The 22,337-nt window shown below is 35.0% G+C and overlaps 1 protein-coding gene across 1 annotated transcript in view; it reads right to left on the bottom strand.

The window, feature by feature from the left end:
- Window positions 1-22,337, bottom strand: part of LOC150097919 (RING finger and transmembrane domain-containing protein 2-like) — a 159,659-nt gene that overhangs the window by 92,416 nt on the left and 44,906 nt on the right. Inside the window, exon 5 of the mRNA XM_090405935.1 lies at window positions 8,198-8,298. Within this exon, the coding sequence (XP_090262061.1) occupies window positions 8,198-8,298 (101 nt within the window). The remainder of the gene's footprint in view (window positions 1-8,197; window positions 8,299-22,337) is intronic.

Here is a 22,337-nt window from a genome sequence, read left to right as displayed (position 1 = left end):
CCTCACTTTCTCTACTCAACATGGGCTATATTGTTTTCTGTAGCCTCTAGGGATAGAGGCTTTTGCTGCAGATTTGAGTAGTTTAACAAATCTAAGATAGCAATTAGGAGTAGGTGGAATTGCTCTAATGGTTTGCTCAATTTGTTTCTGAAATGCAGTGCAGTTAGACCTGCGGAGATTCCATCTAACGATTTGGGTTCCGCTGATGACTGGGATTGATATTCCTATCTCTATTAATGTAGGACGATGTTGACTATTAGGGAATCTGTTAAGGATGGTTCTGGTTGATGGTGGTCTTCGGAGTCTTTAGTGACTGTGCACAGATCTGGGATGTAGGTTCTGTTCCATCTGGCTGAGTAACGAGTGCCATCTTGCGTGGCATCATAATTCAAATATAAGTTATATGTATCCATCCAGTTAGCTAGATTATTACCATCCCGGTTGTTAGAGGAATAGCCCCACATGGTGTGATGGGAATTGAAGTCACCAACATAGATAGCAGGGCGAGGAAGAGGTCGGTCCATCTGATCAGGCCAGGATTGCGATGGAGGTTTATAGACATTGTATATGGTGATATTTTGAACTTTAATACCTATGGAGTATTCTGTATCAGAAACACTTTGGGTTATATCCTTGAGACCAGGCCAGATATAGGTTGCTAAGCCATGCTTGAGGTGGCAGTTATAAGACACGAGAATGAGTCCTGGGATCTTTAGTATTTTGTAACAGTGAAGTGAAATGCATGTGAATGGTAAAGCAACAGTGAACAACTAGACATTCACTTTAGAATTATGTTCAAATTAACTTGTAACAGAAGCAATGATTTTTGATACTGACATATTTAATTTGTATCTAGGATTGCTAACCTGTATTTGAAACATGGCTCTGCTTATATTAAAGATACCAAGCAATTTTAAATGAAACTTGGTTTTAATCACATTTCCTAAGTAAGCAAACAGACCAGTAAGTCAAGTTTGCGCCTGCACGTAGTGCAAGTCTGGGCGACTCCACGTAGTGCAACTTACCTGTCTGTTTGCTTACTTGGGAAATACGATTAAAACCAAGTTTCATTTAAAATTGCTTGGTATCTTTAATATATAACATACCCAAGGTAAAAAAAAAAACTTTCCACATGGCTCTGCTTAGTTTCTTGAATGCTTTAATGTGAAGTTCTGTTCATAGCCTTGTAATACTGCTTTGTCTGTTATGCCATCTGTATTCTAAAACTAAGCACTGTCTTTTGTACGGCTAGTAGATGTTTTTTTTTTTTTGCTAAATTTCTGCTGTTCATATAGACCACTTGGCTTTCTGCCAAACCCACTTTGATTATTATATTATCATTATCATATTTCATTTACCTCATTCACTAAAAAATGTATTTACCTTAATAGTCAAAAAGAAAACTGAAATTGCATAATCTGCAAACCTGGGATGGCTAAATTCATGAACATTTTAGTTACTTGTCATGCATCATTAGTTTTTAGTCAATTAAAATGTGTAAGTAAAATAAAATTTATATGCATTTTTTCTATGAAATAGAAAAAAATGTTGCAAAAAATAATCATTTACAATTATGAATCTTTTTGCAATGTTTTTTTATGCTAGAATTGTTATAATTAGTTTCAGTATTGTAACTATTTAATATTTACACCTGCCATGTGTCCAATTATAATTGACATTTATGTTTAAAAAACAGTGTTTTAGATTAAACTGTAATTAGAAGATATATTTGTAATAATTTCAAAGAAAAAACAGGTTAAACTGGTTATTTTAAAAACAGTATTTTATTATTTCACACAGAATGTATTCAATGTACAGTAATACAGTTATTTCTCATAAAGACATTCTTATTTTACTAAAGTTAATGTGGCAGCCATTCTTGCTTGACAAGAGAAATGCTCTTAGAAGACTGGTGCTGGAATAATAAATCTACAAATATGAATTTCTAAGCAAAAATGAATCCTATGGCAGTAATAGTATAATTAAATGGACATACCAGAAAAAAGTTACTAAATAGGCAATATTTGAAGAAAACTTCAATATTTGAAGAAAAAACAACAAACAAACAAACAAACAAACAAAAAAATATTCTTCTTCTTTCTCAAAGACACGAGTACTATGATGATTTATTATTATTATTCAGAAACAAGTGAAGGAGTTAAACAACCTGAACTGTGAAGAGTCCTATTTTTCTAATATATTCTATTTGTAAGATATTAAGAAAAATTTTTATATAACAAAACCTGCGGTAAATTCACTAAAAAAAAAAAAAAAAACCATGTACTAATCACAGTAATGACTATTTAATTCGTAAATATTTCTTGGGATGAAATATCATCATCAAATTCCTGCCATGTACCCTCAAGGGGTGTACAGGATATGATAGTACTACATGAAAAAAATTACATCATTACTAACTTCCTATCTACAATTTTCCTCCAAATCAGTCTGTTACTTGTCAAGACTCCAACATTATCAGATCTTATATTTCTACCGTCTAAGGCACTTTGTATCGTATCAATCCACCTATATCTTGGTCTTCCTCTGGGTTGTTTTGCTGCCAACCTGGCAGAGAACACTTGTTTTGCTAATCTTTCTTTGCCCATTCTGTTTAAGTGACCATACCACCTGAGATTAGCTCTGCTAACGCATTCCTAGATGCTGACAATGTCAAGGACTTGACATTGTCAGCATCTAGGAATGTCAAGGAATGCGTTAATGGCAATATCATATTAAAAACGAGGATATTAGGAAAGTCCTTTCCTAATATCCTCATTTTTAATATGATATTGCCATTGATGCCATCTGTTCACGCCTATAATCTTTCTCAGGACTCTCATATTTGCGGTCTCTAATCTTTGGTCAAGTGTTTACTTCTGACCCAGCTCTCAGATCCATAAGTTAAAACTGGTTTGAACTGTCTTGTATACAGCTTATTTAGTGTTCCGACTAATTTCTCTCTTATTCCATATGAATTTATTCAATTGACTTCCCACCATACTAGCTTTGCTGATTCTGTTGTCTATTTCTACATTTAATTTACCATCTTCACTAAAAATCGTGCCTAAGTAGGTGAAATGTTTTACTTGTTCCACAGGTTTTCCATTCACAACACAGTTGACATTTTCAATGATTTTGCCTATTTTCATTGTCTTTGTTTTTTTATTGCTGACCTTCATACCATATCTATTACAACAGCTATTCAATTTAGTCAGAGAATCTTGCAGACTTGTAGTGGATTTATTTAGAAGTATAACATCATCCACATAAAGCAAAGAGCTGACATTAACATCTCCAATTTTGATATCATGTTTAATACCACTTTCCTTCATAATGTGATCCATATAGATAATGAATAACAGAGGGGATAATGTACATCCTTGTCTCACACCAGATTTAACATTAAACCATCTTCCTGTACTTCCTTCAATTCTAACTAGTGACATACAACTCAAATAAACTCTAAGTATTGCTTGATATAATGCCCCATTGACACCATATAACTGTAGCGTATTGAATAGCTTCTCTCTTGGCACCTTGTCATATGCCTTTTCCAAATCGACAAAACTTAAATACAGATCTTTGTTATATTCGCATGCTTTCTTGACTATCTGTCATAAAGTGAAGATCTGATCCTGACAGTCTCTATTTGGCCTGAATCCAACTTGTTCTTCACCCAGCTTTTCTTCCACAATTCTTCTCAATCATTTCTCAAGTATACTTGCATAGATCTTGCCAGGAACACTCAGTAGGGAAATACCTGTAGGAAAAACTGTAGCGTATTGAATAGCTTCTCTCTTGGCACCTTGTCATATGCCTTTTCCAAATCGACAAAACTTAAATACAGATCGTTGTTATATTCTCATGCTTTCTCGACTATCTGTCGTAAAGTGAAGATCTGATCCGGACAGCCTCTATTTGGCCTGAATCCAGCTTGTTCTTCACCAAGCTTTTCTTCCACAATTCTTCTCAATCGTTTCTCAAGTATACTTGCATAGATCTTGCCAGGAACACTCAGTAGGGAAATACCTCTGTAATTATCACATTCAGTTTTATTTCCCTTTTTATATATGGGCACTATAAGAGCTCTACTCCAATCGGGAATTCGTCTCTCTGTCTAGGCTTTCTGAGCTATGCAGTGCAGTCACTGTAAGACTTTTATACCACTATACTTCAGCATTTCTGGTCGAATATCATCTATTCCTGCTGCCTTTCCACATTTTAAGCCTTTGATGGCTTTTTCTACTTCGAGTATGGATATGTATTCCTGACTGCATGCCTGGTCAGTGTTTTTTACCACTGTGCTGTCATCACTGCTTGTTTCATTTAGCAGTTTATCAAAGTAATTACAACATACTTCAAGGATATCTTTTTCTTCCATTTTCATGTCAACTTTATCATCTCTAGCTCCTTTTACAGCACTCTTTCCTCCATTCCTAAGCTTCTTCAACAACCTCCAGAATATTTTGCCACCTTGATATTTATTTTCTATATTCTTGTCAAAGTCCTCCCATGACTTTTGTTTAGCTAGTTTTACACAGTGTTTAGCATTCTTGCATTTGTCTCTGTATTTTCTAAGAGCACAAGCTGACTTATTTGCCAGGAACTTTTGATATGCTTTCTTCTTTTCCTTCACTGCCTCTTTAACTTCCTGTGTCCACCATGGAGTCCTGATTTTTCTATCCTTGCAGACAACCTCACCACATGCCTCTCTGGTTGAATCAATCAGGGTTTTCTTCAAGGCTTGCTACTGAATCTCCAAGGTTTGATTCCTGTTCTCAAACTCTTTCATTTTTCTTCAATAATCTTTGTGTATTTTAGTCTACATTTCACATCTGAGAGCTGCTCAACTTTTATTTGCTTTAAAACTTTCTTACATATCATTCTTTTCAATATGAAAGTCAATTTTATCCTGCTCAAGACTAAATAGTGATCACTTCCAATTTCATATCCTCTGTACACTCTGGTGTCCTGCACCAGGGAGAAAACATCACTATCAACAATAACATAGTCAATGAGACTTTTCTTATTCCTTGCCTCTTCTCTCCGTGTGAATTTGTGCACATTTTTATGTTGGAACATGGTGTTAGTAATAACCAGTCCATGTCCTGAGCAGAAATCCAACAGATATTTGCCATTATTATTAGCCTTGCTCTTTTCTACAAATTTTCCGAAAATATTTTTGTATGTCTCACAATCATTTCCTACTCTGCTATTTAGTTCCCCAACAAGGACCAACTTTTCCTTTTTCATTGGGTCAGTTGCTTTTTCTAAAGCCTCAAAAAATTCCTCCACTTCTACCTTAGTAGAACCTTCTGTGGGACCATAGGCACAAATGTCTCATTGTCCAATTCCCCATTCTGATATTTGCAGAAATCACGCTACTTGACACTGCCTGCCATTCAAGAAGATGAGTCTCGTATTTTGTGTTGAATACTATGGGCTATTCCTTCTTTTCCTTGATTGTCATTGCCTGAATATAACATATTGTATTTATTGCTCTGAAAGAACTCGCCAGTTTTTGTCTTTTTTTGTTTCAGTCACTCCTATTATGTCGATCTGGTGCTTATCTAATTCCTCAGCTAGCTCCATTTCTTTGCCATTCAGGCTTCTTATGTTGATAGTACTGATCTTTAACTCTGGTGATGTTGAGTTGGTGTGTATGTATTTTCAGATTTGTTGCAGTAGCTGAATTTTCGCTGTTCGCCCTGGCGAAAACAATGGGGGCCTTGTTTAACCGGGCGATGCCCCCAGCCGGCATGAAATTTTGTCATGTTGTACCATCATTTTTTATTTTGGTTTTTACCAATAAGAATTCAATTTGGTCAGCTAAATCCAAATTGCCAGCCCATCCTCATTCGTTCAGTATCCAGGTAGATACCTAACAGGGTGCACCACGAGAAGGTGAGGAGTGGACATTAGATGAGAAGCCCTGGTCTTTTCTCTGCATTCCTTTTAAGGCTATGTGGAGGTCTCCTCTCAGTTATACAACTTTGACCCTTAAGCACCCAATACAACTAAGCTCATTTAAAAGTTAACAGCTTATATTTTTCTAGAGTAATACTAGCATTCTTCTCAAAACTGAAAGTGACTAAAGGGTTAACACTTAATGTACAAAACTGAATCAGTTAAATAAATAAAAATGCACCAATTTTATGTTAACACTTATTTATGTTAATTATACTATAGGTAAGGAAAATTCAAAAGTCATGTCCAATTGGTGTAATGACAAACTTAATTCTTGAAAATGATTAACTCAAGATCAAGATGATACTTGAGATTGAATAATAACATCTGTGTCTATATTTAAAAAAGGGAAAAAAAATTGTGGCAGTAAGATATTATGTGCAACGATTTAAAACGTTAATTTTTCAGATAATTATTTCCCAAATTGAAAGTGACATGGAATGAATATTGTTAAGACTTAGTTGATGTTCAGAGAGTTCTTTGAATAAGCTTGCAAATTTAAAAGAATGGCAATGAAAAAGTTTAATACTGTGGTCACCTAATCTAGACACACCAAGCTGGCAGAAGCAGATATAATTTGTATATTCTTTATATCTAACCTCTGCAGAACAACCAGTATGACTTAGTAGAGGTCACATGAACAAGCATATATACACCATGAAGACAAGACAGCAGGGATACGTTATGGTCAGAATGTTAATTCTGTTGAAGTTAGGCATGAAAAACATATGAATTACATCCATTTCCATCAACTTGGCTAGATTAGGTGGCTGGGCATTAGCACTGTGTTAAAGATCAAGATGATACTGAGTTTTAGTTCTTTTAATTATGCAAGATTATTCAAAGAATCCTGTTAAGATTTCTATATGTCAATCTCCCACATTCAAATAGTCATATAGTCATTCAAAAATGGTGAAAAATTAAAAAAGTGCTCTTAATAACTTCTGCTTTAATTTTTTTATTTTTAATTTTTTAAAAAAGTACCTGAGATGTCACTGTTCAACTTTAAATGCAGTTACTTAAGTGATTTTGCATGTTAACTGTTTACCATGTAGCCAATCATTCTAACAAATAGTGTTACACATAGAAATATATGCTCAATTATACTTGACAAAAAATTATATTCTTGTTTATATTCCTTACCCAAGTGTGTGAACAGTCTGCATGTGAAGCAACTTCATGAGTAGGTTATTTGTATACAGCAGTAGATGACTTCACATCAAATTGCCCAAGTACCCAATAATGCACAACCCACTTCCTAGGATATTTATATTGCTATGCATTATAGGAAGGTTACTACCCAAACTAATTTTGATATTTAGTGATGCCTCATATTCAAACAATTCATGTGCAAATTTTTGTTTGCTCATGCTTTGATAAGTGATAAAAACAATAATTTCTTCTCATCCTCCACTTACATTTTAGGCTCGATGGTCAATTATGGCCAAGTAACTTGTCATCCTAAAAACTCTGGCAGCTTATCCTATCTGCACCTGTTAAGTGCATGTATTCTCTGGCCAGTTTGTTTGTCAGTCTTGTAGGATGAAAAACTTGAGTTTTCAGAAGGAAAACCACCCCCATTTAAGGCTGGCTAATACCTCCAGTTGAAAAGACCTAACAAAGATTCTTCATGTCCAAGATAGGATTTGAACCGGTCTTTCCATCCAAAGGACATCACCTTAAACTTTAGTTTTATCCTTAAATGCATTTTTTATCCATTAAAATTTATTATAAAAATGTTACAAGAACACAAGCCTGAAATGCAACATCGATCTTCTAATTCTGCAGATGCCAGGATTATGAAGTAGAAAAGATTTGAAACAGCAGATTTAGTCCAACCAGCAACCAGATGTCTGAGATTTTTCCCATTCCTGATGTAAATTTAGCTTTTCATTGCATAAAATAATATTTAATTTAAAAGCGCCTTTTTTTTTTTTTTTTTTAAAGCAGTATGAATTTTTTTCCCAATTAATTGTTGTATTTATAATGATTTATATGGATATGGAGGCAAATGACTTTGCATCAAATTGTCCTAGTATCCAATAAGATAATAAATAATTAAAACTGATGACAATATAAAGCATTAAAAATGTTAATAAAATCAAGCAACATGTATCCTAAATATATATATATCCTAAGTTATAGGCAAATTTAGTTTGTTGGAAATGCAAATCTTGCATTGGTTCGCACTCACTTTGCTTGCTATAAAATTGACAAATTTGCAACTTACGCATATGCCAAGGAGTCTTCCACTAGGACAAAGTAGACAAAGGCTATACAGGCGAGTAGATTAGCCACAACAGTTAATAAACTGGTAAACTGCCGCTTACCCTGAAACATTTCATTTAAATTTATGGACAAATTCTCAAGCATAAATGATAGTTTCATTCATTTCTAAATTAGCATATCACTGAACAAATAAGATACTTGAATAATAATATATTAATTTAAAAATTATCACAAATAAAATGATAAAAAAATAAAGTGCATCCTAAAATATACATATACTGTGTTAAGTTTTTTTAAAAATGTCAAAACAAAAAGAAATATTGATTTTTAAATTGGTACTATTTATCAAACAGGTGATTAGTATAAAGGTACAAGAATTACTGCAAAAAACTGCCAATACATTTTACCAATTAATCATGAACTACTGGTTCCGGTATTTTCTGTATAGACCTTCAAGACAATGCAATACATTAAGAAGAAAATAGTAAAATGAAACGTGGTACACCATAAAATCACATTCTAAAATTCATTAATTTTATCATCACACCATATTTCACAAAAATTAAGCATTATACATATGCTAAAAAACAGGGCAACCTCTACCATAAGAGACGACAAAGCATTAACAGACGAATTAGATTTTATTCTCCAAACACTAACAAACAATGGATATCTGAAAAAAATAACAAAAATAATACTTTTCTCCAACCCCTCTCAACAGCAAATTCAAGAAACTCATCACAGGACTTCTATTTCCATTTCTTTTGCTGGCACACTTTCACAAAAAACTGCCAACCTGCTAAAGCCTCATGACATTCGAGTTGCTTTCAAACCAATGAAGACAGTATGCAATATGTTACGTTCACCTAAAGACAAGAATCCTTTCAATAAACACCCTGGAGTTTACAACATTCTTTGTTCTTGCAGCCCTGAATTACATCGGACAAACTTCTAGAAGGCTAGAAATAAGACAAAAGGAGCACATCGGAGACATAAACAACAACAGCGAGGACAATTCTGGTTTAGCTTTCCATTTTTCCAACACTAACCACAACATTGAATGTGATAAAGGTACTACGCCATACATAGAAGAGGATTACAGCTCCTGCAACATAAAAGAAGCCACAACAGTTATCTGCTCACAAGGCACCCTGAACAGAAACCAAGGGATAATCCTTTGTGATATCTGGAAATCACTCATAAGATCTCTCAACACATCCGAGTTCAACTTTGCATCCAATCATAGGACACACCTGCTTAACAATGATTGACCAAATGCTAACATCCACGCATTTGTGTAACGGTTTCTATGAATTTGATATTTTTTCATCTTTCAGTTATATTAATTCATAACTTAAGTTCATTTTTGTTTTTAAGCTGTTATGTGTAGATTTATCTGGCCCAGAAGAAGCCACCAGTTAACGTGGCGAAATTAGGTAGGCTAACAGTTTGTATCAAAATATCCGACTTATTAAACCCAATTTTTCTGTCATCTTATGTAATAAGAACTCATATTACATAACATATGTGGAAGTATTTAATAATTCCACATTTCCTGTGATGAGTGATGTGCTATGTGATGAATATATTGACTGAAGGACTGTTTGTGGTAGACTTAAGGACATTAAGAAAGGATACAGTTTGATTCCATTTGATTCTATTTCCAAGGTAAATTTAATTCCATAATGAAGGCTATTTTTTGTAGAAGACATCTAGGTAATTCAGGTAACTCTCTTAGGTAATTCAGGCCACAACCTTGTGCTTATCTCTTCTCCCACTGAGAAACACCCACATAGACATTCTCAACCAAGAGTCATCTGGCATTATAAGACCAAGTGGGATGACCCCTGAGAGTTCTATTGCCTCATTTCCATGACTGGATTATTGATTTTGGCCTTCCAACCCAAGCATATGCACTGAACACATCACTGAAATACTTCTCTACAGAATGGAAGCACAAATTCCACATTCTTACTAAATAACTTAAGGAATTCACAACGTATACTAGAATATGAATTAAATTAAATTTAATATATATTTACAAAATTTCAGCAACGTCACACTACCATCTTCATGGGAACTTAAGATAAAGACACGTACACGCAGGCACTACAAACAGCAAATGAGAGTTCTATGCTGTTTGTAGTGCCTGCGTGTACGTGTCTTTATCTTAAGTTCCCACGAAGATGGCAGAGTGACGTTGCTGAAATTTTGGAAATATATATTAAAGTTTAATTTAATTTATATTCTAGTATACGTTGTGAATTCCTTAAGTTATTTAGTAATCATGTATAAGCCTTTCTACAAGAAATTCCACATTCCACGCTAAATTTCCATCTCCTAAGCAAGCCCTGGTTCTTCAAAAGATGTGCCAAGGCTGTACAAATGAAGAACCTAGCATACTGCAACTGAACTCCAGCTTCTCTCATTGCTTACATCAAAGTCCGAAACAGCTGCAAGAAAATCATCAATGAATCAAAAACCAATTTCTAAACAGCCAAAAAAGCAGGGCGTTTGCATCATACCCAAATGGCAGCTGTGCAATTTTGGTCACTAGCCAAAGCAGTTTTGCCCAACACTGCTCTATTGCTACTGCAGCAAAATGGAACTACTGCATCGTCACCCACAGAAAAAGCTAATCTCCTGATATCATACTTTCCCTCAAATGCCTGAACAGATGATTTTGATAAATGTCCCCCAACCATTCCAAACACTCAATGCCACCTCTGACCTTTCTTTAGGAAGTGATCAGAAAAATCTTATCCATCCAAATTACATATCGAAAAGTCTCCTGGCCCTAACGGCATTCCTCCAATTGTCCTGAAGATTTGCGCTCATGCTTAACATTGACTCCTATTCTATGTCACCGCTTTATGCTCTCTTACTCCACCAGCATCTGCCCTACACTCTGGAAATAAGCCCATATCCAACCTATTCCCAAGAAGGGCAAAGATCCTTACTAATCAAACTATCGCCTAATCTCTCTCACCTCCGTCTTCTCCAAAGTAATGGAGAGAACAATCAACACCCAAATGCTATGCTATGCTACCTTGAAAGTACTCAACTAATAAATGACAATCAGTGTGGATTCTGCTGATGCCGTTTCAACATGGGACCTGCTCACCTATGTCACACACCTTTGGATAAGCACCATGGATAAGTTTGGTGAATCCCAAGTAGTTGCATTAGATATCTCCAAGGCTTTCAACTGGGTCTGGAACAAGGGCCCATTAAGTAAACTTTCATCATTCAGTCTTGTGACTTCTGCAACTGGGTTGCCAATTTTCTCACTGGATGCACATTGCATGTGATGATGGATCCCTAGCTTCTAATTATGAAACTGATGCTGAAACAGGTTCCACCAGGTTCTACTCTCTCACCCACCCTGTTTCTTCTATACGTTAATGACTTGCTCCAGTAGACCACTAATCCAATACAGTTTTGCTGATGACAATAGACCTGCATTTCTCCTTCTCACTTGACAAAGTTGAAAACATGTTGAAACAAACCACCAAAACTCACAGGGCAACAACTTCTACAAGCCTAAATTTTGATCTCCAAACCATTTTTGTCATTTTTGATGGGGCTCAGATAACCTTGTCAATTTCAATGCCTGCAAAACACAATTTTTCTTTATTTCCCATAAAAAGAACTATATTGTCTCAGTCTTACTTTTGACAATACCCAAATCTCTAGACAAGAGGAGCTCTATCTCTCTCTCCTTGGGATTACCTTGACATCAAGACTCTCTTGACATAAACACGTTACAACCATTGCATCTTTGCCATCCAAAATATTAGGATTCCCATTTTGTTCAAGGCATTACTTTATCCCCAAACAACCATTAACCCTGTACAAATCCCAAATCTGCCCATCCATCGAGTACTGCTCATACATTTGTGGAGGTACCCATAAGAGCTCCCTAAAAATACTCGAGGCAATACAGACGAGAGCTGTCAGACTGATTAACAACTAATTTCTTACTAACTCACTCCAACCACTGTCGCACATGTGTCTAGTATCTACTGTATGCATCTTCTATATTTCCATGGTAAATGTTCATCAGAACTAACAACAATAATTCCCCCTCTCTTTACCAAATCAATTGAAACATGTGCAGCTACTACCCAAAATCCTTTCGCAGTCAAACTCCATATTCATAGAACAAGTTTCTCTTCCACCTCCTTTCATTCCTACTGCTGCTGTAGTCTGGAACAGCCTTCCCTGTCATGTGTTCCCAAGGAATACAATGCACAAGCCTTCAAATCCAATGTGAACTCTTCGTTTCTCAATTCTTTTTCCCATACATGATACTAACACACTATAGGTTGAACAACCAACCTCTCATGTATGGACCTAGAAAAAAAAAAATAATAATAATAATAATCTAAATTCTGTTGCGATTTATTGCAGATTGTTACATGGACAACATTTATGCAAAGACAAAGTAAAGGTTCTACTTCCAAAATAAATTTGATTCCATGATGAAGGCTATTTTTTGTAGGAAGACATCTAAATCCTGATGTGATTTATTGTAGATTGCAAAAATGCTGTCCATATAATGAAGCCAAATAAAGATTTTGAATCAAAAGTAGATTTTTTTCTTCGAGATGTTCCAAATAAGTTTGCAAGAGTGAGGGAAACTGGGGAGCCCATTGCAGTTATTCAATTTATCTCTAAGGTTTTCCATTCCAGCTGAAATATCTGACAAACTTAAATCCAATAGAAATTTAGACGATTAATACTTTCATGGTGTCATTTAGAGGAATGATGGTGAAGGCAAGATAATGTCAAAACTGACCATTGATTAAGTGATTATTTATTAATTTATTATTTCTTTATTTATTAATCAAAGGAGCAGGTATAAAATCTCTAATTTATGAAATAAATCAGGGGTATTCTTCATAGAAGAGAAGATGTGACTGATAAAGGGAGTGAATGAGAGATTAGAGAAACTTTGAAATTTTGTAAGCAGGACTTTCTATAGAATCAATAATTGTTTGCAGAGGATATCCAGGCTTGTCGAGTACAGGAAGACTATAAACTCTTGGTGGTCTTGGATGATTGGTTCAAAGTCCTGAAACAGTACCTGGAGTGAGGTACTGTTTAAGGACTTAAACAGTACCTGGAGTGAGGGAGATTACATAATCTAATAAAGTGTTAACTTTATTCAGCTGATATTAACAGGTTGCTTGCTGATTAAACAACACAGGTGTTTCAATCCCATAATAGTATATTATATGTTTATACAGGGTGTCCCAGAATTAGCTATTTCAGTGAAATGGGACAAACATTTTTAAAAACTCATGTTAAATATATGTTATAAATGTAAAAATTTTTAAATTATTTTAATTTTATTTTCATCTCCTTTCAGAACCCTAACCCTAATAACATATCCAAGACAATAATTCATAGAATCTTGCATTCGACACTGATGAAAAAGACATCACATTCAGTTACTGCATGCCTAAAATGAGAGGATTATCCAAATCAAGCAGCCAAGTGTGCAGAATTTCTGGATCAGATTGAAAATGGAGGTTTATTGGATAACATTTTATTCAGTGATGAGGCGACTTCTCACACGTGCGGTAAAGTCAATTGACACAATTGTCGTAACTGGTCAAATCAAAAACCATCTGAGGTCATACATTGGCAAACAGATTCTCAAATTAAATTAAGGGGATAAAAAGCCATTTGGCTTTTTATCTTAGACTCTCCAAAAGTTAACGTGTGGCTTGGAATGACTAAATCCAAAATTTATGGCCCATTCTTCTTTCAAGAAGCATCTGTAACAGGTACTGTCTACGTTGATATGCTTCAGCAGTTTCTCAAACCACAGCTTCTTGATGATGGCATTCTTGATAATGTTGTGTTTCAGCAAGATGGAGCACCATGTCATTATGCACTAATTGTCTGAGAAACCTCAACAAATGCTTTTCGAATGGGTGGATTGGATGTGGAGGATCTTGACCTCCACGTTCTCTGGATTTGACACCCTTGGATTTCTTTGCATGAGGTTTCATAAAAACAAAGGTATATCGTCAAAAGATCAATAGTTTAGCTGGACTTAAAGAACACATTCAGTTAGCAGTGCAGAACATAACTCCTGAAATGCTTCAAAACATGTTTTGCAAAGCTAAGGATTTGAAATTTGCAGGGATACAGATGGAGCATATGTTGAAAGTTCTCAATAAAGGTTGACTTATGATTTATAAATCTATCTGTTTTTGTATCATAATTAGGTAATAAACATGAAATTATGTCAGTTTTTAATAGATTTGTCCGATTTAATAGAAATAGCTAATTCTGGGACACCCTGTATTTGGAAGAGTCTAATATAACCACAATACTGTGGCTGTATTAGACAGCAGCAATATTACTGTTGTAACAATATTGCTGTGCTATATTGTTATTACATAGACTAAGAAGAGCTTTTAATTCTGAGACAGGGATACCAAGAGATGGTGGTTTTGAACCATAAACATTTTTGACAACCTCAAAGAGCAATTTATTTTTATTCTCATAGGAGAGATATGTTATGTTCAACATTACATAGAAAATCTAAATATGGGGAATGTTTTGGAGCAATTGCAAATTTGTGGGCTTAAGCCAGGATATTAAATTCATTCTCTGTTAACACGTTCATTGCCAATCACGCGATGCGAGTTCTCACCAAACAGCCGATCATGCGTTATCGCGTGGACGTCACTAACTAAATAAAAAAAATAAAAAAAATTTGGCCACCACACGAAATTCCAATTTTCAGCTTGGCAATGAAAGTGTTAAGGGATGATTGCAGAGATTAATAACCTGCTTACTATGAGGGAGCTTGCTTGAACTAGTTAGTTAGTTGTAATTTAGAGGTTTTTACATTTGTTGTAGAGATGAGTCTATGAAAAGTCAAACTACTGGATTGTTTAGAGATGTTTATAATTAGATTCAACCATTCTTGATTAAGGATGATGGATAGGTCAGATTCTAATCTGAAAATTTTTAGTATCGAGAGACAGCTCTATTCTTAAATGTCTAGGTTGGTTATGCACATGAGAATAACTAGCTCATTGGTAAATTTTATATGCTTCTGGGGGTGTAATAGTTTCTTTGATGCTGGCCAAAGTGGGAATAACCATTGACATTCCTGCAATTTTTTTTTTTTTTTTTAAAAAAAAAAAAAAGCTTGAGCCAAAAGCTTACCATGTTGCAGGTATAATTTTCCAGGTTTATTGGTCTTAGCTGTTTCATCTCCATGCAGAGTTCAAATTTTTGATGTAGAGGCAAACTGTGAGTCCATAAAGAAACAAAAAGTACAGGTGAGCATAATAGAAAGATGTTAATTAACTGTAATTAATTACTCAAATATTTTGGTTTAAGTTTCTTAAACCATCATCATTGTAACAAAATAAAACTGAAAAATTCAAACAACAACGTAAATGCACAGAGAATGGCATCTATTCATGTGCAGTCATGAGCGAGTCAGGTAAATACTAGTTCTTGGAAGTTTTTCACTTGGTTATCAATGAAATTAAAGATGTCAAGAAATTACATTCTTGTTTAATCCTTTATCAAAATGTAAGCAAACAAAGTTTGTGCCTGAAGTATTTTCAGGACGTGGCAACTCGTATATAGAGGCTAGTGACTTCACGTTAATTGTTAGACATTTAATGTGACAATTAATAATTAATTGTCACATTAAATGATGTGTGCTTTTCCATGCAAAAGCACACATCATTTTGGGTGTGTATAATGCATTATGAGAAAGGCCACTACCCAGACTGGTTTCGACTTTTATTGAGGTCTCATCAGTGGGAGACAGACCCAGAAGAGATACCAAGGTTGAAGTAATGCAGTCATATATAGTCAAACTTAGTTAAACGAGTACCAGGAAATCAACAAAAGTCAAGTGTTATAACCATTAATAACTATATCAGTGATGAGTTAAATCATCTACCTATTTTTTCAATTCTCAATAACTCGATAAAGAATATTAAAAAAACGGAAGTATTACAGAAAAAAAAAATCATATAAACAGATATTTGTATGAAAATGCTCGTATAAACTACAATATACTTAATATTAAACAATTTATTTGTACATAATTTAAAAACCACACACTTAATACTAAATGCAGTTTATTTTTCCATAATTAAAAACAATACTAATTAATAATAAACATCATTTCAATTATCCAGCCAACCATTGTTACATACAAAATTGTCACATCTACATTGTTTAGTCATTTTTTCCACTTGAGACTTCAAGATCGGACCATCTATTGAGAATCCAGCAATTTTTTGTGTAGTGAACACAAAAAATTGCTTCATAGAAACAATGCTTCATAAGTAAAGGGGATAAAAATCCCTTATTGTTTTTCAGCCAGTATGCGAAACTAAGATCGAAAACTACGATCTAAACGTTTCATGCTGATGAACTGTTGGCGGATCCAAGCGTAAGTGACCACTTGGTAGTGCTACACCAAGGCAACTTGGTCACTTACGCTTGGATCCGCCGACAGTTCGTCGGCATGAAATGTTTAGATCATAGTTTTCGATCTTAGTTTCGCATACTGGCTGAAAAACAATAAGGGATTTTTATCCCCTTTACTTATCAACCTCGCCAGAAAAAATAGCCGTTTGGCTTTTCATCTTAGTTAATGCTTCATAAGCTTTGAACTTTACAAAACAATGCTTTGCAAGCACACACTTTCTATTTTTATTTTCAGTTATGTTGATTTCCAGTGCCAATATGTAACCTAAGTCACTCCTTTCACACATCTTCACAAATTATGGAAACTACCATGTTAGACTAAAACTTTAGTTTAATATAAACCAAAATAATAACTCAAAGTTTCGACCTTCACATTAAGGTCATCATCTGGAGCATAAACCAAAATATATAACAATCTACATGGTATGCTGAAGTTACACTGATTTAGTCAACCGTTAAAACTACTGGCCTGACATCTGATGAAAAAAAAAAAAACAACTACTGGCCTGACATCTGATGAAAAAAAAAAAACAAACCTTACTACATCAAAGCTAGAGTCCTGTTATTATGTTATTATCTATAGGTTACAAAATTAAATTAAACTAAACTAGATAGCAACATGTTCACACCATTTAACTTATACATATTTTTGGTCGTAAAATATTAAAAAAATAAGACTTATTTATAAACTGATCATAGGTATTTAATTTGTACGTATGTTCGTACAATATTGCCTACCGGTTTCGCTAGTAACTGACTAGCTTTCTCAAGGCTTGCGCAGTACAAAAAAAAGGTAAATGCAAAAAAAAAAAAAAAGGTTTAAGAATACAAAAAACATTAGTACCTGTTAGGTAGCTAAGGTAACACTTTCGCGTGACATGTCTGTATGAATCGTGACTTTTGCTAAGTATCATGAACACGCATTGCATGCAAATGCGTAATATGATTATTCGCGTACTGTAGTTCTGTTGGACTGAGAGAATTAATTAGATTTTTCCAAGTATCGTTCAGTATGGCTCCTTGATTTCTGTTTAAGTTGCTGCCTGTACGTAGCACTACTGCTGCTTCTTCGAATAATCGATGTCAGTAATCATTATCTACGTAAGGCATAGAGCTGTTATCCCAGTATATAGTGTGGTTCAAAGTTGAAAAGTGATGTGCTAAACTGGAGGTGATCGTCCTGTTGTGATTTACATCACCAACATGTTCTTTCTGTCTTATTTCGAGGCTTCTCAAAGTTTGTCCAATGTAGGAAAGACCGCACGTGCATGGAATATTATACACACCTGGATATTTATAAAATGGAACACTGTCCTTAGGAGATCTTAGAACCTGTCTGATACTAGTAGTTGGTTTAATGCAACCCTGATGTTATGGGCTTTTAACAATCTCGCAATTTTGGTGGAAATTGAGCCCATAAAGGGGATGACTGCTGTTGATATTTGCTGGGAGACTTTTCTTTCTTGTTGGTTATCTTTGTATAGAAATTTGTTGATGATGTTTCGAGGATAACCATTTTGCGATAGTGTTATAGCGATTTGGGACAGTTCTGTCTGAACTTCTTCATCGTTGGAGATAAAGTTTCTGACTCGATTTCTCAACATGTGGATGATGCTCTGTTTATGTGACCTATGATGGTTTGAAGAGTAATGTAGATATCGTCCAGTGTCCGTAGGTTTTTTGTAAATAGACAGTTTGAATTGTCACCTTGTCTTTTAACTAGTATTTCCAAGAAGTTAGTTGTTCGTTGTTTTCTACTTCTAGAGTACATTTGATTTTATTGTAGAGCGAGTTGATTTTAGGGGCTAGTACTATCTTAGTGACTAATATAATATAATACTAAGATGGCATCTTAGTATTATATACTAGGTATATAATACTATCATCATCAAATTTCTGGCATGTACCCTCAAGGGGCGTACAGGATATGATAGTACTACATAAAAAATTTACATCATCACTAACTTCATATCTACAATTTTCCTCCAAATTAGTCTATTACTTGTCAATATTATTATTATCAGACCTTATATTTCTATCGTCTAAGGCACATTGTACCGTATCAATCCACCTATATCTTGGTCTTCCTCTGGGTTGTTTTCCTACCAACCTGGCAGAGAACACTTGTTTTGCTAATCTTTCCTCGCCCATTCTGTTTAAGTGACCATACCACCTGAGATTAGCTCTGCTAACGCATTCCTGGGTACCGACAATGTCAAGTTCTTTCCTAATATCCTCAATTTTTAATATGATATTGCCATTGATGCCATCTGTTCACGCCCCTAATCTTTCCCAGGATTCTCATATCTGCAGTGTCTAGTTTTTGGTCAAGTGTTTTACTTCTGACCCAGCTCTCAGATCCATAAGCTAAAACTGGTTTGAACACTGTCTTGTATACAGCTAATTTAGTGTTCAGACTAATTTCTCTCTTATTCCATATGAATTTATTCAATTGACTTCCTATCGTACTAGCTTTGTTGATTCTGTTGTCTATTTCCGTTTCCGTATTTAATTTACTATCTTCACTAAAAATTGTGCCTAAGTAGCTGAAATGTTTACTTGTTCCGCAGGTTCCACGTTCACAACACAGTTGACATTTTCAACCTTCTACCTATTTTCATTGTCTTCGTCTTTTTAATGCTGACCTTTATACCATATCTATCACAACAGTTATTCAATTTAGTCAGGAAATCTTGCAAACTTGTAGCGGATTTATTCAGAAGTATAACATCGTCCGCATAAAGCAAAGAGCTGACATTAACATATCCAATTTTGATATCGTGTTTAATACCACTTTCCTTCATAATGTGATCCATATAGATAATGAATAACTGAGGGGATAATGTACATCCTTGTCTCACACCAGATTTAACATTAAACCATTTTCCTGTACATCCTTCAATTCTAACTGCCGACTTACAACTCAAATACAGACCAAATATTGCTTGATATAATGCCCCAATGACACCATATAATTGTAGCGTATTAAATAGCTTCTCTCTTGGCACCTTGTCTTATGCCTTTTCCAGATCGACAAAATGTAAATACAGATCTTGGTTATATTCCCATGATTTCTCCACTGTTTGTCGTAAAGTGAAGATCTGATCCCAACAGCCTCTATTTAGCCTGAATCCAGCTTGTTCTTCACCAAGCTTTTCTTCCACAATTCTTCTCAATCGTTTCTCAAGTATACTTGCATAGATCTTGCCAGGAATACTAAGTAGGGAAATACCTCTGTAATTCTCACATTCAGTTTTATTTCCCTTTTTATATATGGGCACTATTAGACTTCTACTCCAATCATTGGGAATCCGTCCCTCTGTCCAGGCTTTCTGAACTATGCAGTGCAGCCACTGTAAGACTTTTATACCACAATACTTCAGCCTTTCTGGTCGAATATCATCTACTCCTGCTGCCTTTCCACATTTCAAGCCTTTGATGGCTTTTTCTACTTCAAGTATGGATATGTATTCCTGACTGCATGCCTGGTCAGTGTTTTTTTTTATCACTGTGCTGTCATCACTGCTTGTTTCATTTAGCAGTTTTTCAAAGTAATTACTCCATACTTCAAGGATATCTTTTTCTCCTGTTTTCATGTCGACTTTATCATCTCTAACTCCTTTTACAGCACTCTTTCCTCCATTTCTAAGTTTCTTCAACAACCTCCAGAATATCTTACCATTTTCTTGATATTTATTTTCTATGTTCTTGCCAAAGTCCTCCCATGACTTTTGTTTAGATAGTTTTACACAATGTTTCACTTTCTTGCATTTGTCTCTGTATTCTCTAAGAGCAAAAGCTGACTTATTTGCCAGGAACTTTTGATATGATTTCTTCTATTCCTTCACTGCCTCTTTAACTTCCTGTGTGCACCATGGAGTCCTGATTTTTCTATCCTTGCAGACAACCTCACCACATGCCTCTCTGGCTGAATCAATCAGGGTTTTCTTCAAGGCTTGCCACTGAATCTCCAAGGTTTCGTTCCTGTTCTCAAACTCTTTCATTTTTAATTCAATAATCTTTATGTATGTTAGTCTACAGTTCACATCTGAGAGCTGCTCAACTTTTATTCGCTTTAAAAGTTTCTTACATGTTATTCTTTTCAATATGAAATTCAATTTTATCTGCTCAAGACTAAATAGTGATCGTTTCCAATTTCAAATCCACTGTACACTCTGGTGTCCTGCACCAGGGAGAAAACATCACTATCAACAATAACATAGTCAATGAGACTTTTCTTATTCCTAGCCTCTTCTCTCCATGTGAATTTGTGCACATTTTTATGTTGGAACATGGTGTTAGTAATAACCAGTCCATGTCCTGAGCAGAAATCCAACAGGTATTTGCCATTATTATTAGCTTTGCTCTTTTCTCCAAATTTTCCCCAAATAGTTTTGTATGTCTCACAATCATTTCCTACTCTGCTATTTAGATCCCCAACAAGGACCAACTTTTCATTTTTCATTGTGTCAGTTGCTTTTTCTAAAGCCTCAAAAAATTCCTCCACTTCTACCTAAGTAGAACCTTCTGTGGGACCATAGGCACAAATAAGTCTCATTGTCCAGTTCCCCATTCTCATATTTGCCCACATCACTCTACTTAAGACTGCCTGCCATTCAAGATTAGCTTCGTATTTTGTGTTGAATATTATGGCTACTCCTTCTTTTCTTTGATTGTCATTGCCTGAATATAACATTTTGTACTTATTGCTCAGAAAGATTTCACCAGTTTTTGTCTTTTTTGTTCCTATTATGTCGATCTGGTACTTATCTAATTCCTCAGCTTGGTGTTTTTTCAGATTTGTTCTAGTAACTGACTTTTCACTGTTCGGCATGGTTCCCTGGTGAAAACAACGGGGACCTTGTTTAACTGGGCGACGCACCAGCTGGCATGAAATTTTGTCATGTTGTACCATCATTTTTTATTTTGGTAAATCCCAAATTGCCAGCCCATCCTCGTTCGTTCAGTATCCAAATAGATAACCAACAGGGTGCATGATGAGAGGTGAGGATTGGACATTAGGTCAGAAGCCCTGGTCGGTTCTCCGCATTCCTTTAAAGGCAATGTGGAGGTCTCCTCTCAGTTATACAGCTTTGATCCTTTAGCACCCTTAGTATAATAATATAATATTATATATTAGCATTATATATAGATACTAAGATACTATCTTTGAGTTTCTAATTCAGTTTTGAAATAATGTGGGATTTAATATCCCCTTAATTTAAATGATATTTTGTTTAATCCTTTATCCAAATATAAGCAAACAAAGTTTGCACATGAAGTATTTTTATGTGTAGGCTACTTGTATATATTGGGTTGTTGCAAATGAAATGGTCGTTGAATGACTGTCAGGTTTCTACTAGTTGCTGAAGAAAGCAAGCGCTGAGGTATGTGCAAATTTTTTATGTCATGTGATAGCATCACACGTGGGTGATGCAATTGTAGTATTTGTTTCGTTCAACAAGTATTAAACATTGAATACTACCGACATCAAGTCAATCATGGAACCCAGTCAATTAAGGTTGCTATACCTTTACGAGTTCAAATTGGGAAATTCTGCAGTGGCTGCAGTAAAAAACATCAATAAAGCATTTGGTGGAGGAACAACTAATGAGAGATCCACTTGCCGTTGGTTTGCAAAATTTCACTCAGGAGAT

This window comes from Typopeltis vanoorti, chromosome 16, assembly GCF_054136105.1.
Source record: "Typopeltis vanoorti isolate ZY-2024b chromosome 16, IOZ_Tvanoo_1.0, whole genome shotgun sequence".
NCBI lineage: Eukaryota > Metazoa > Arthropoda > Arachnida > Uropygi > Thelyphonidae > Typopeltis > Typopeltis vanoorti.
The sequence above is the reverse complement of the archived record's forward strand: the minus strand, read 5'-3'. Positions and strand labels throughout refer to the sequence as shown.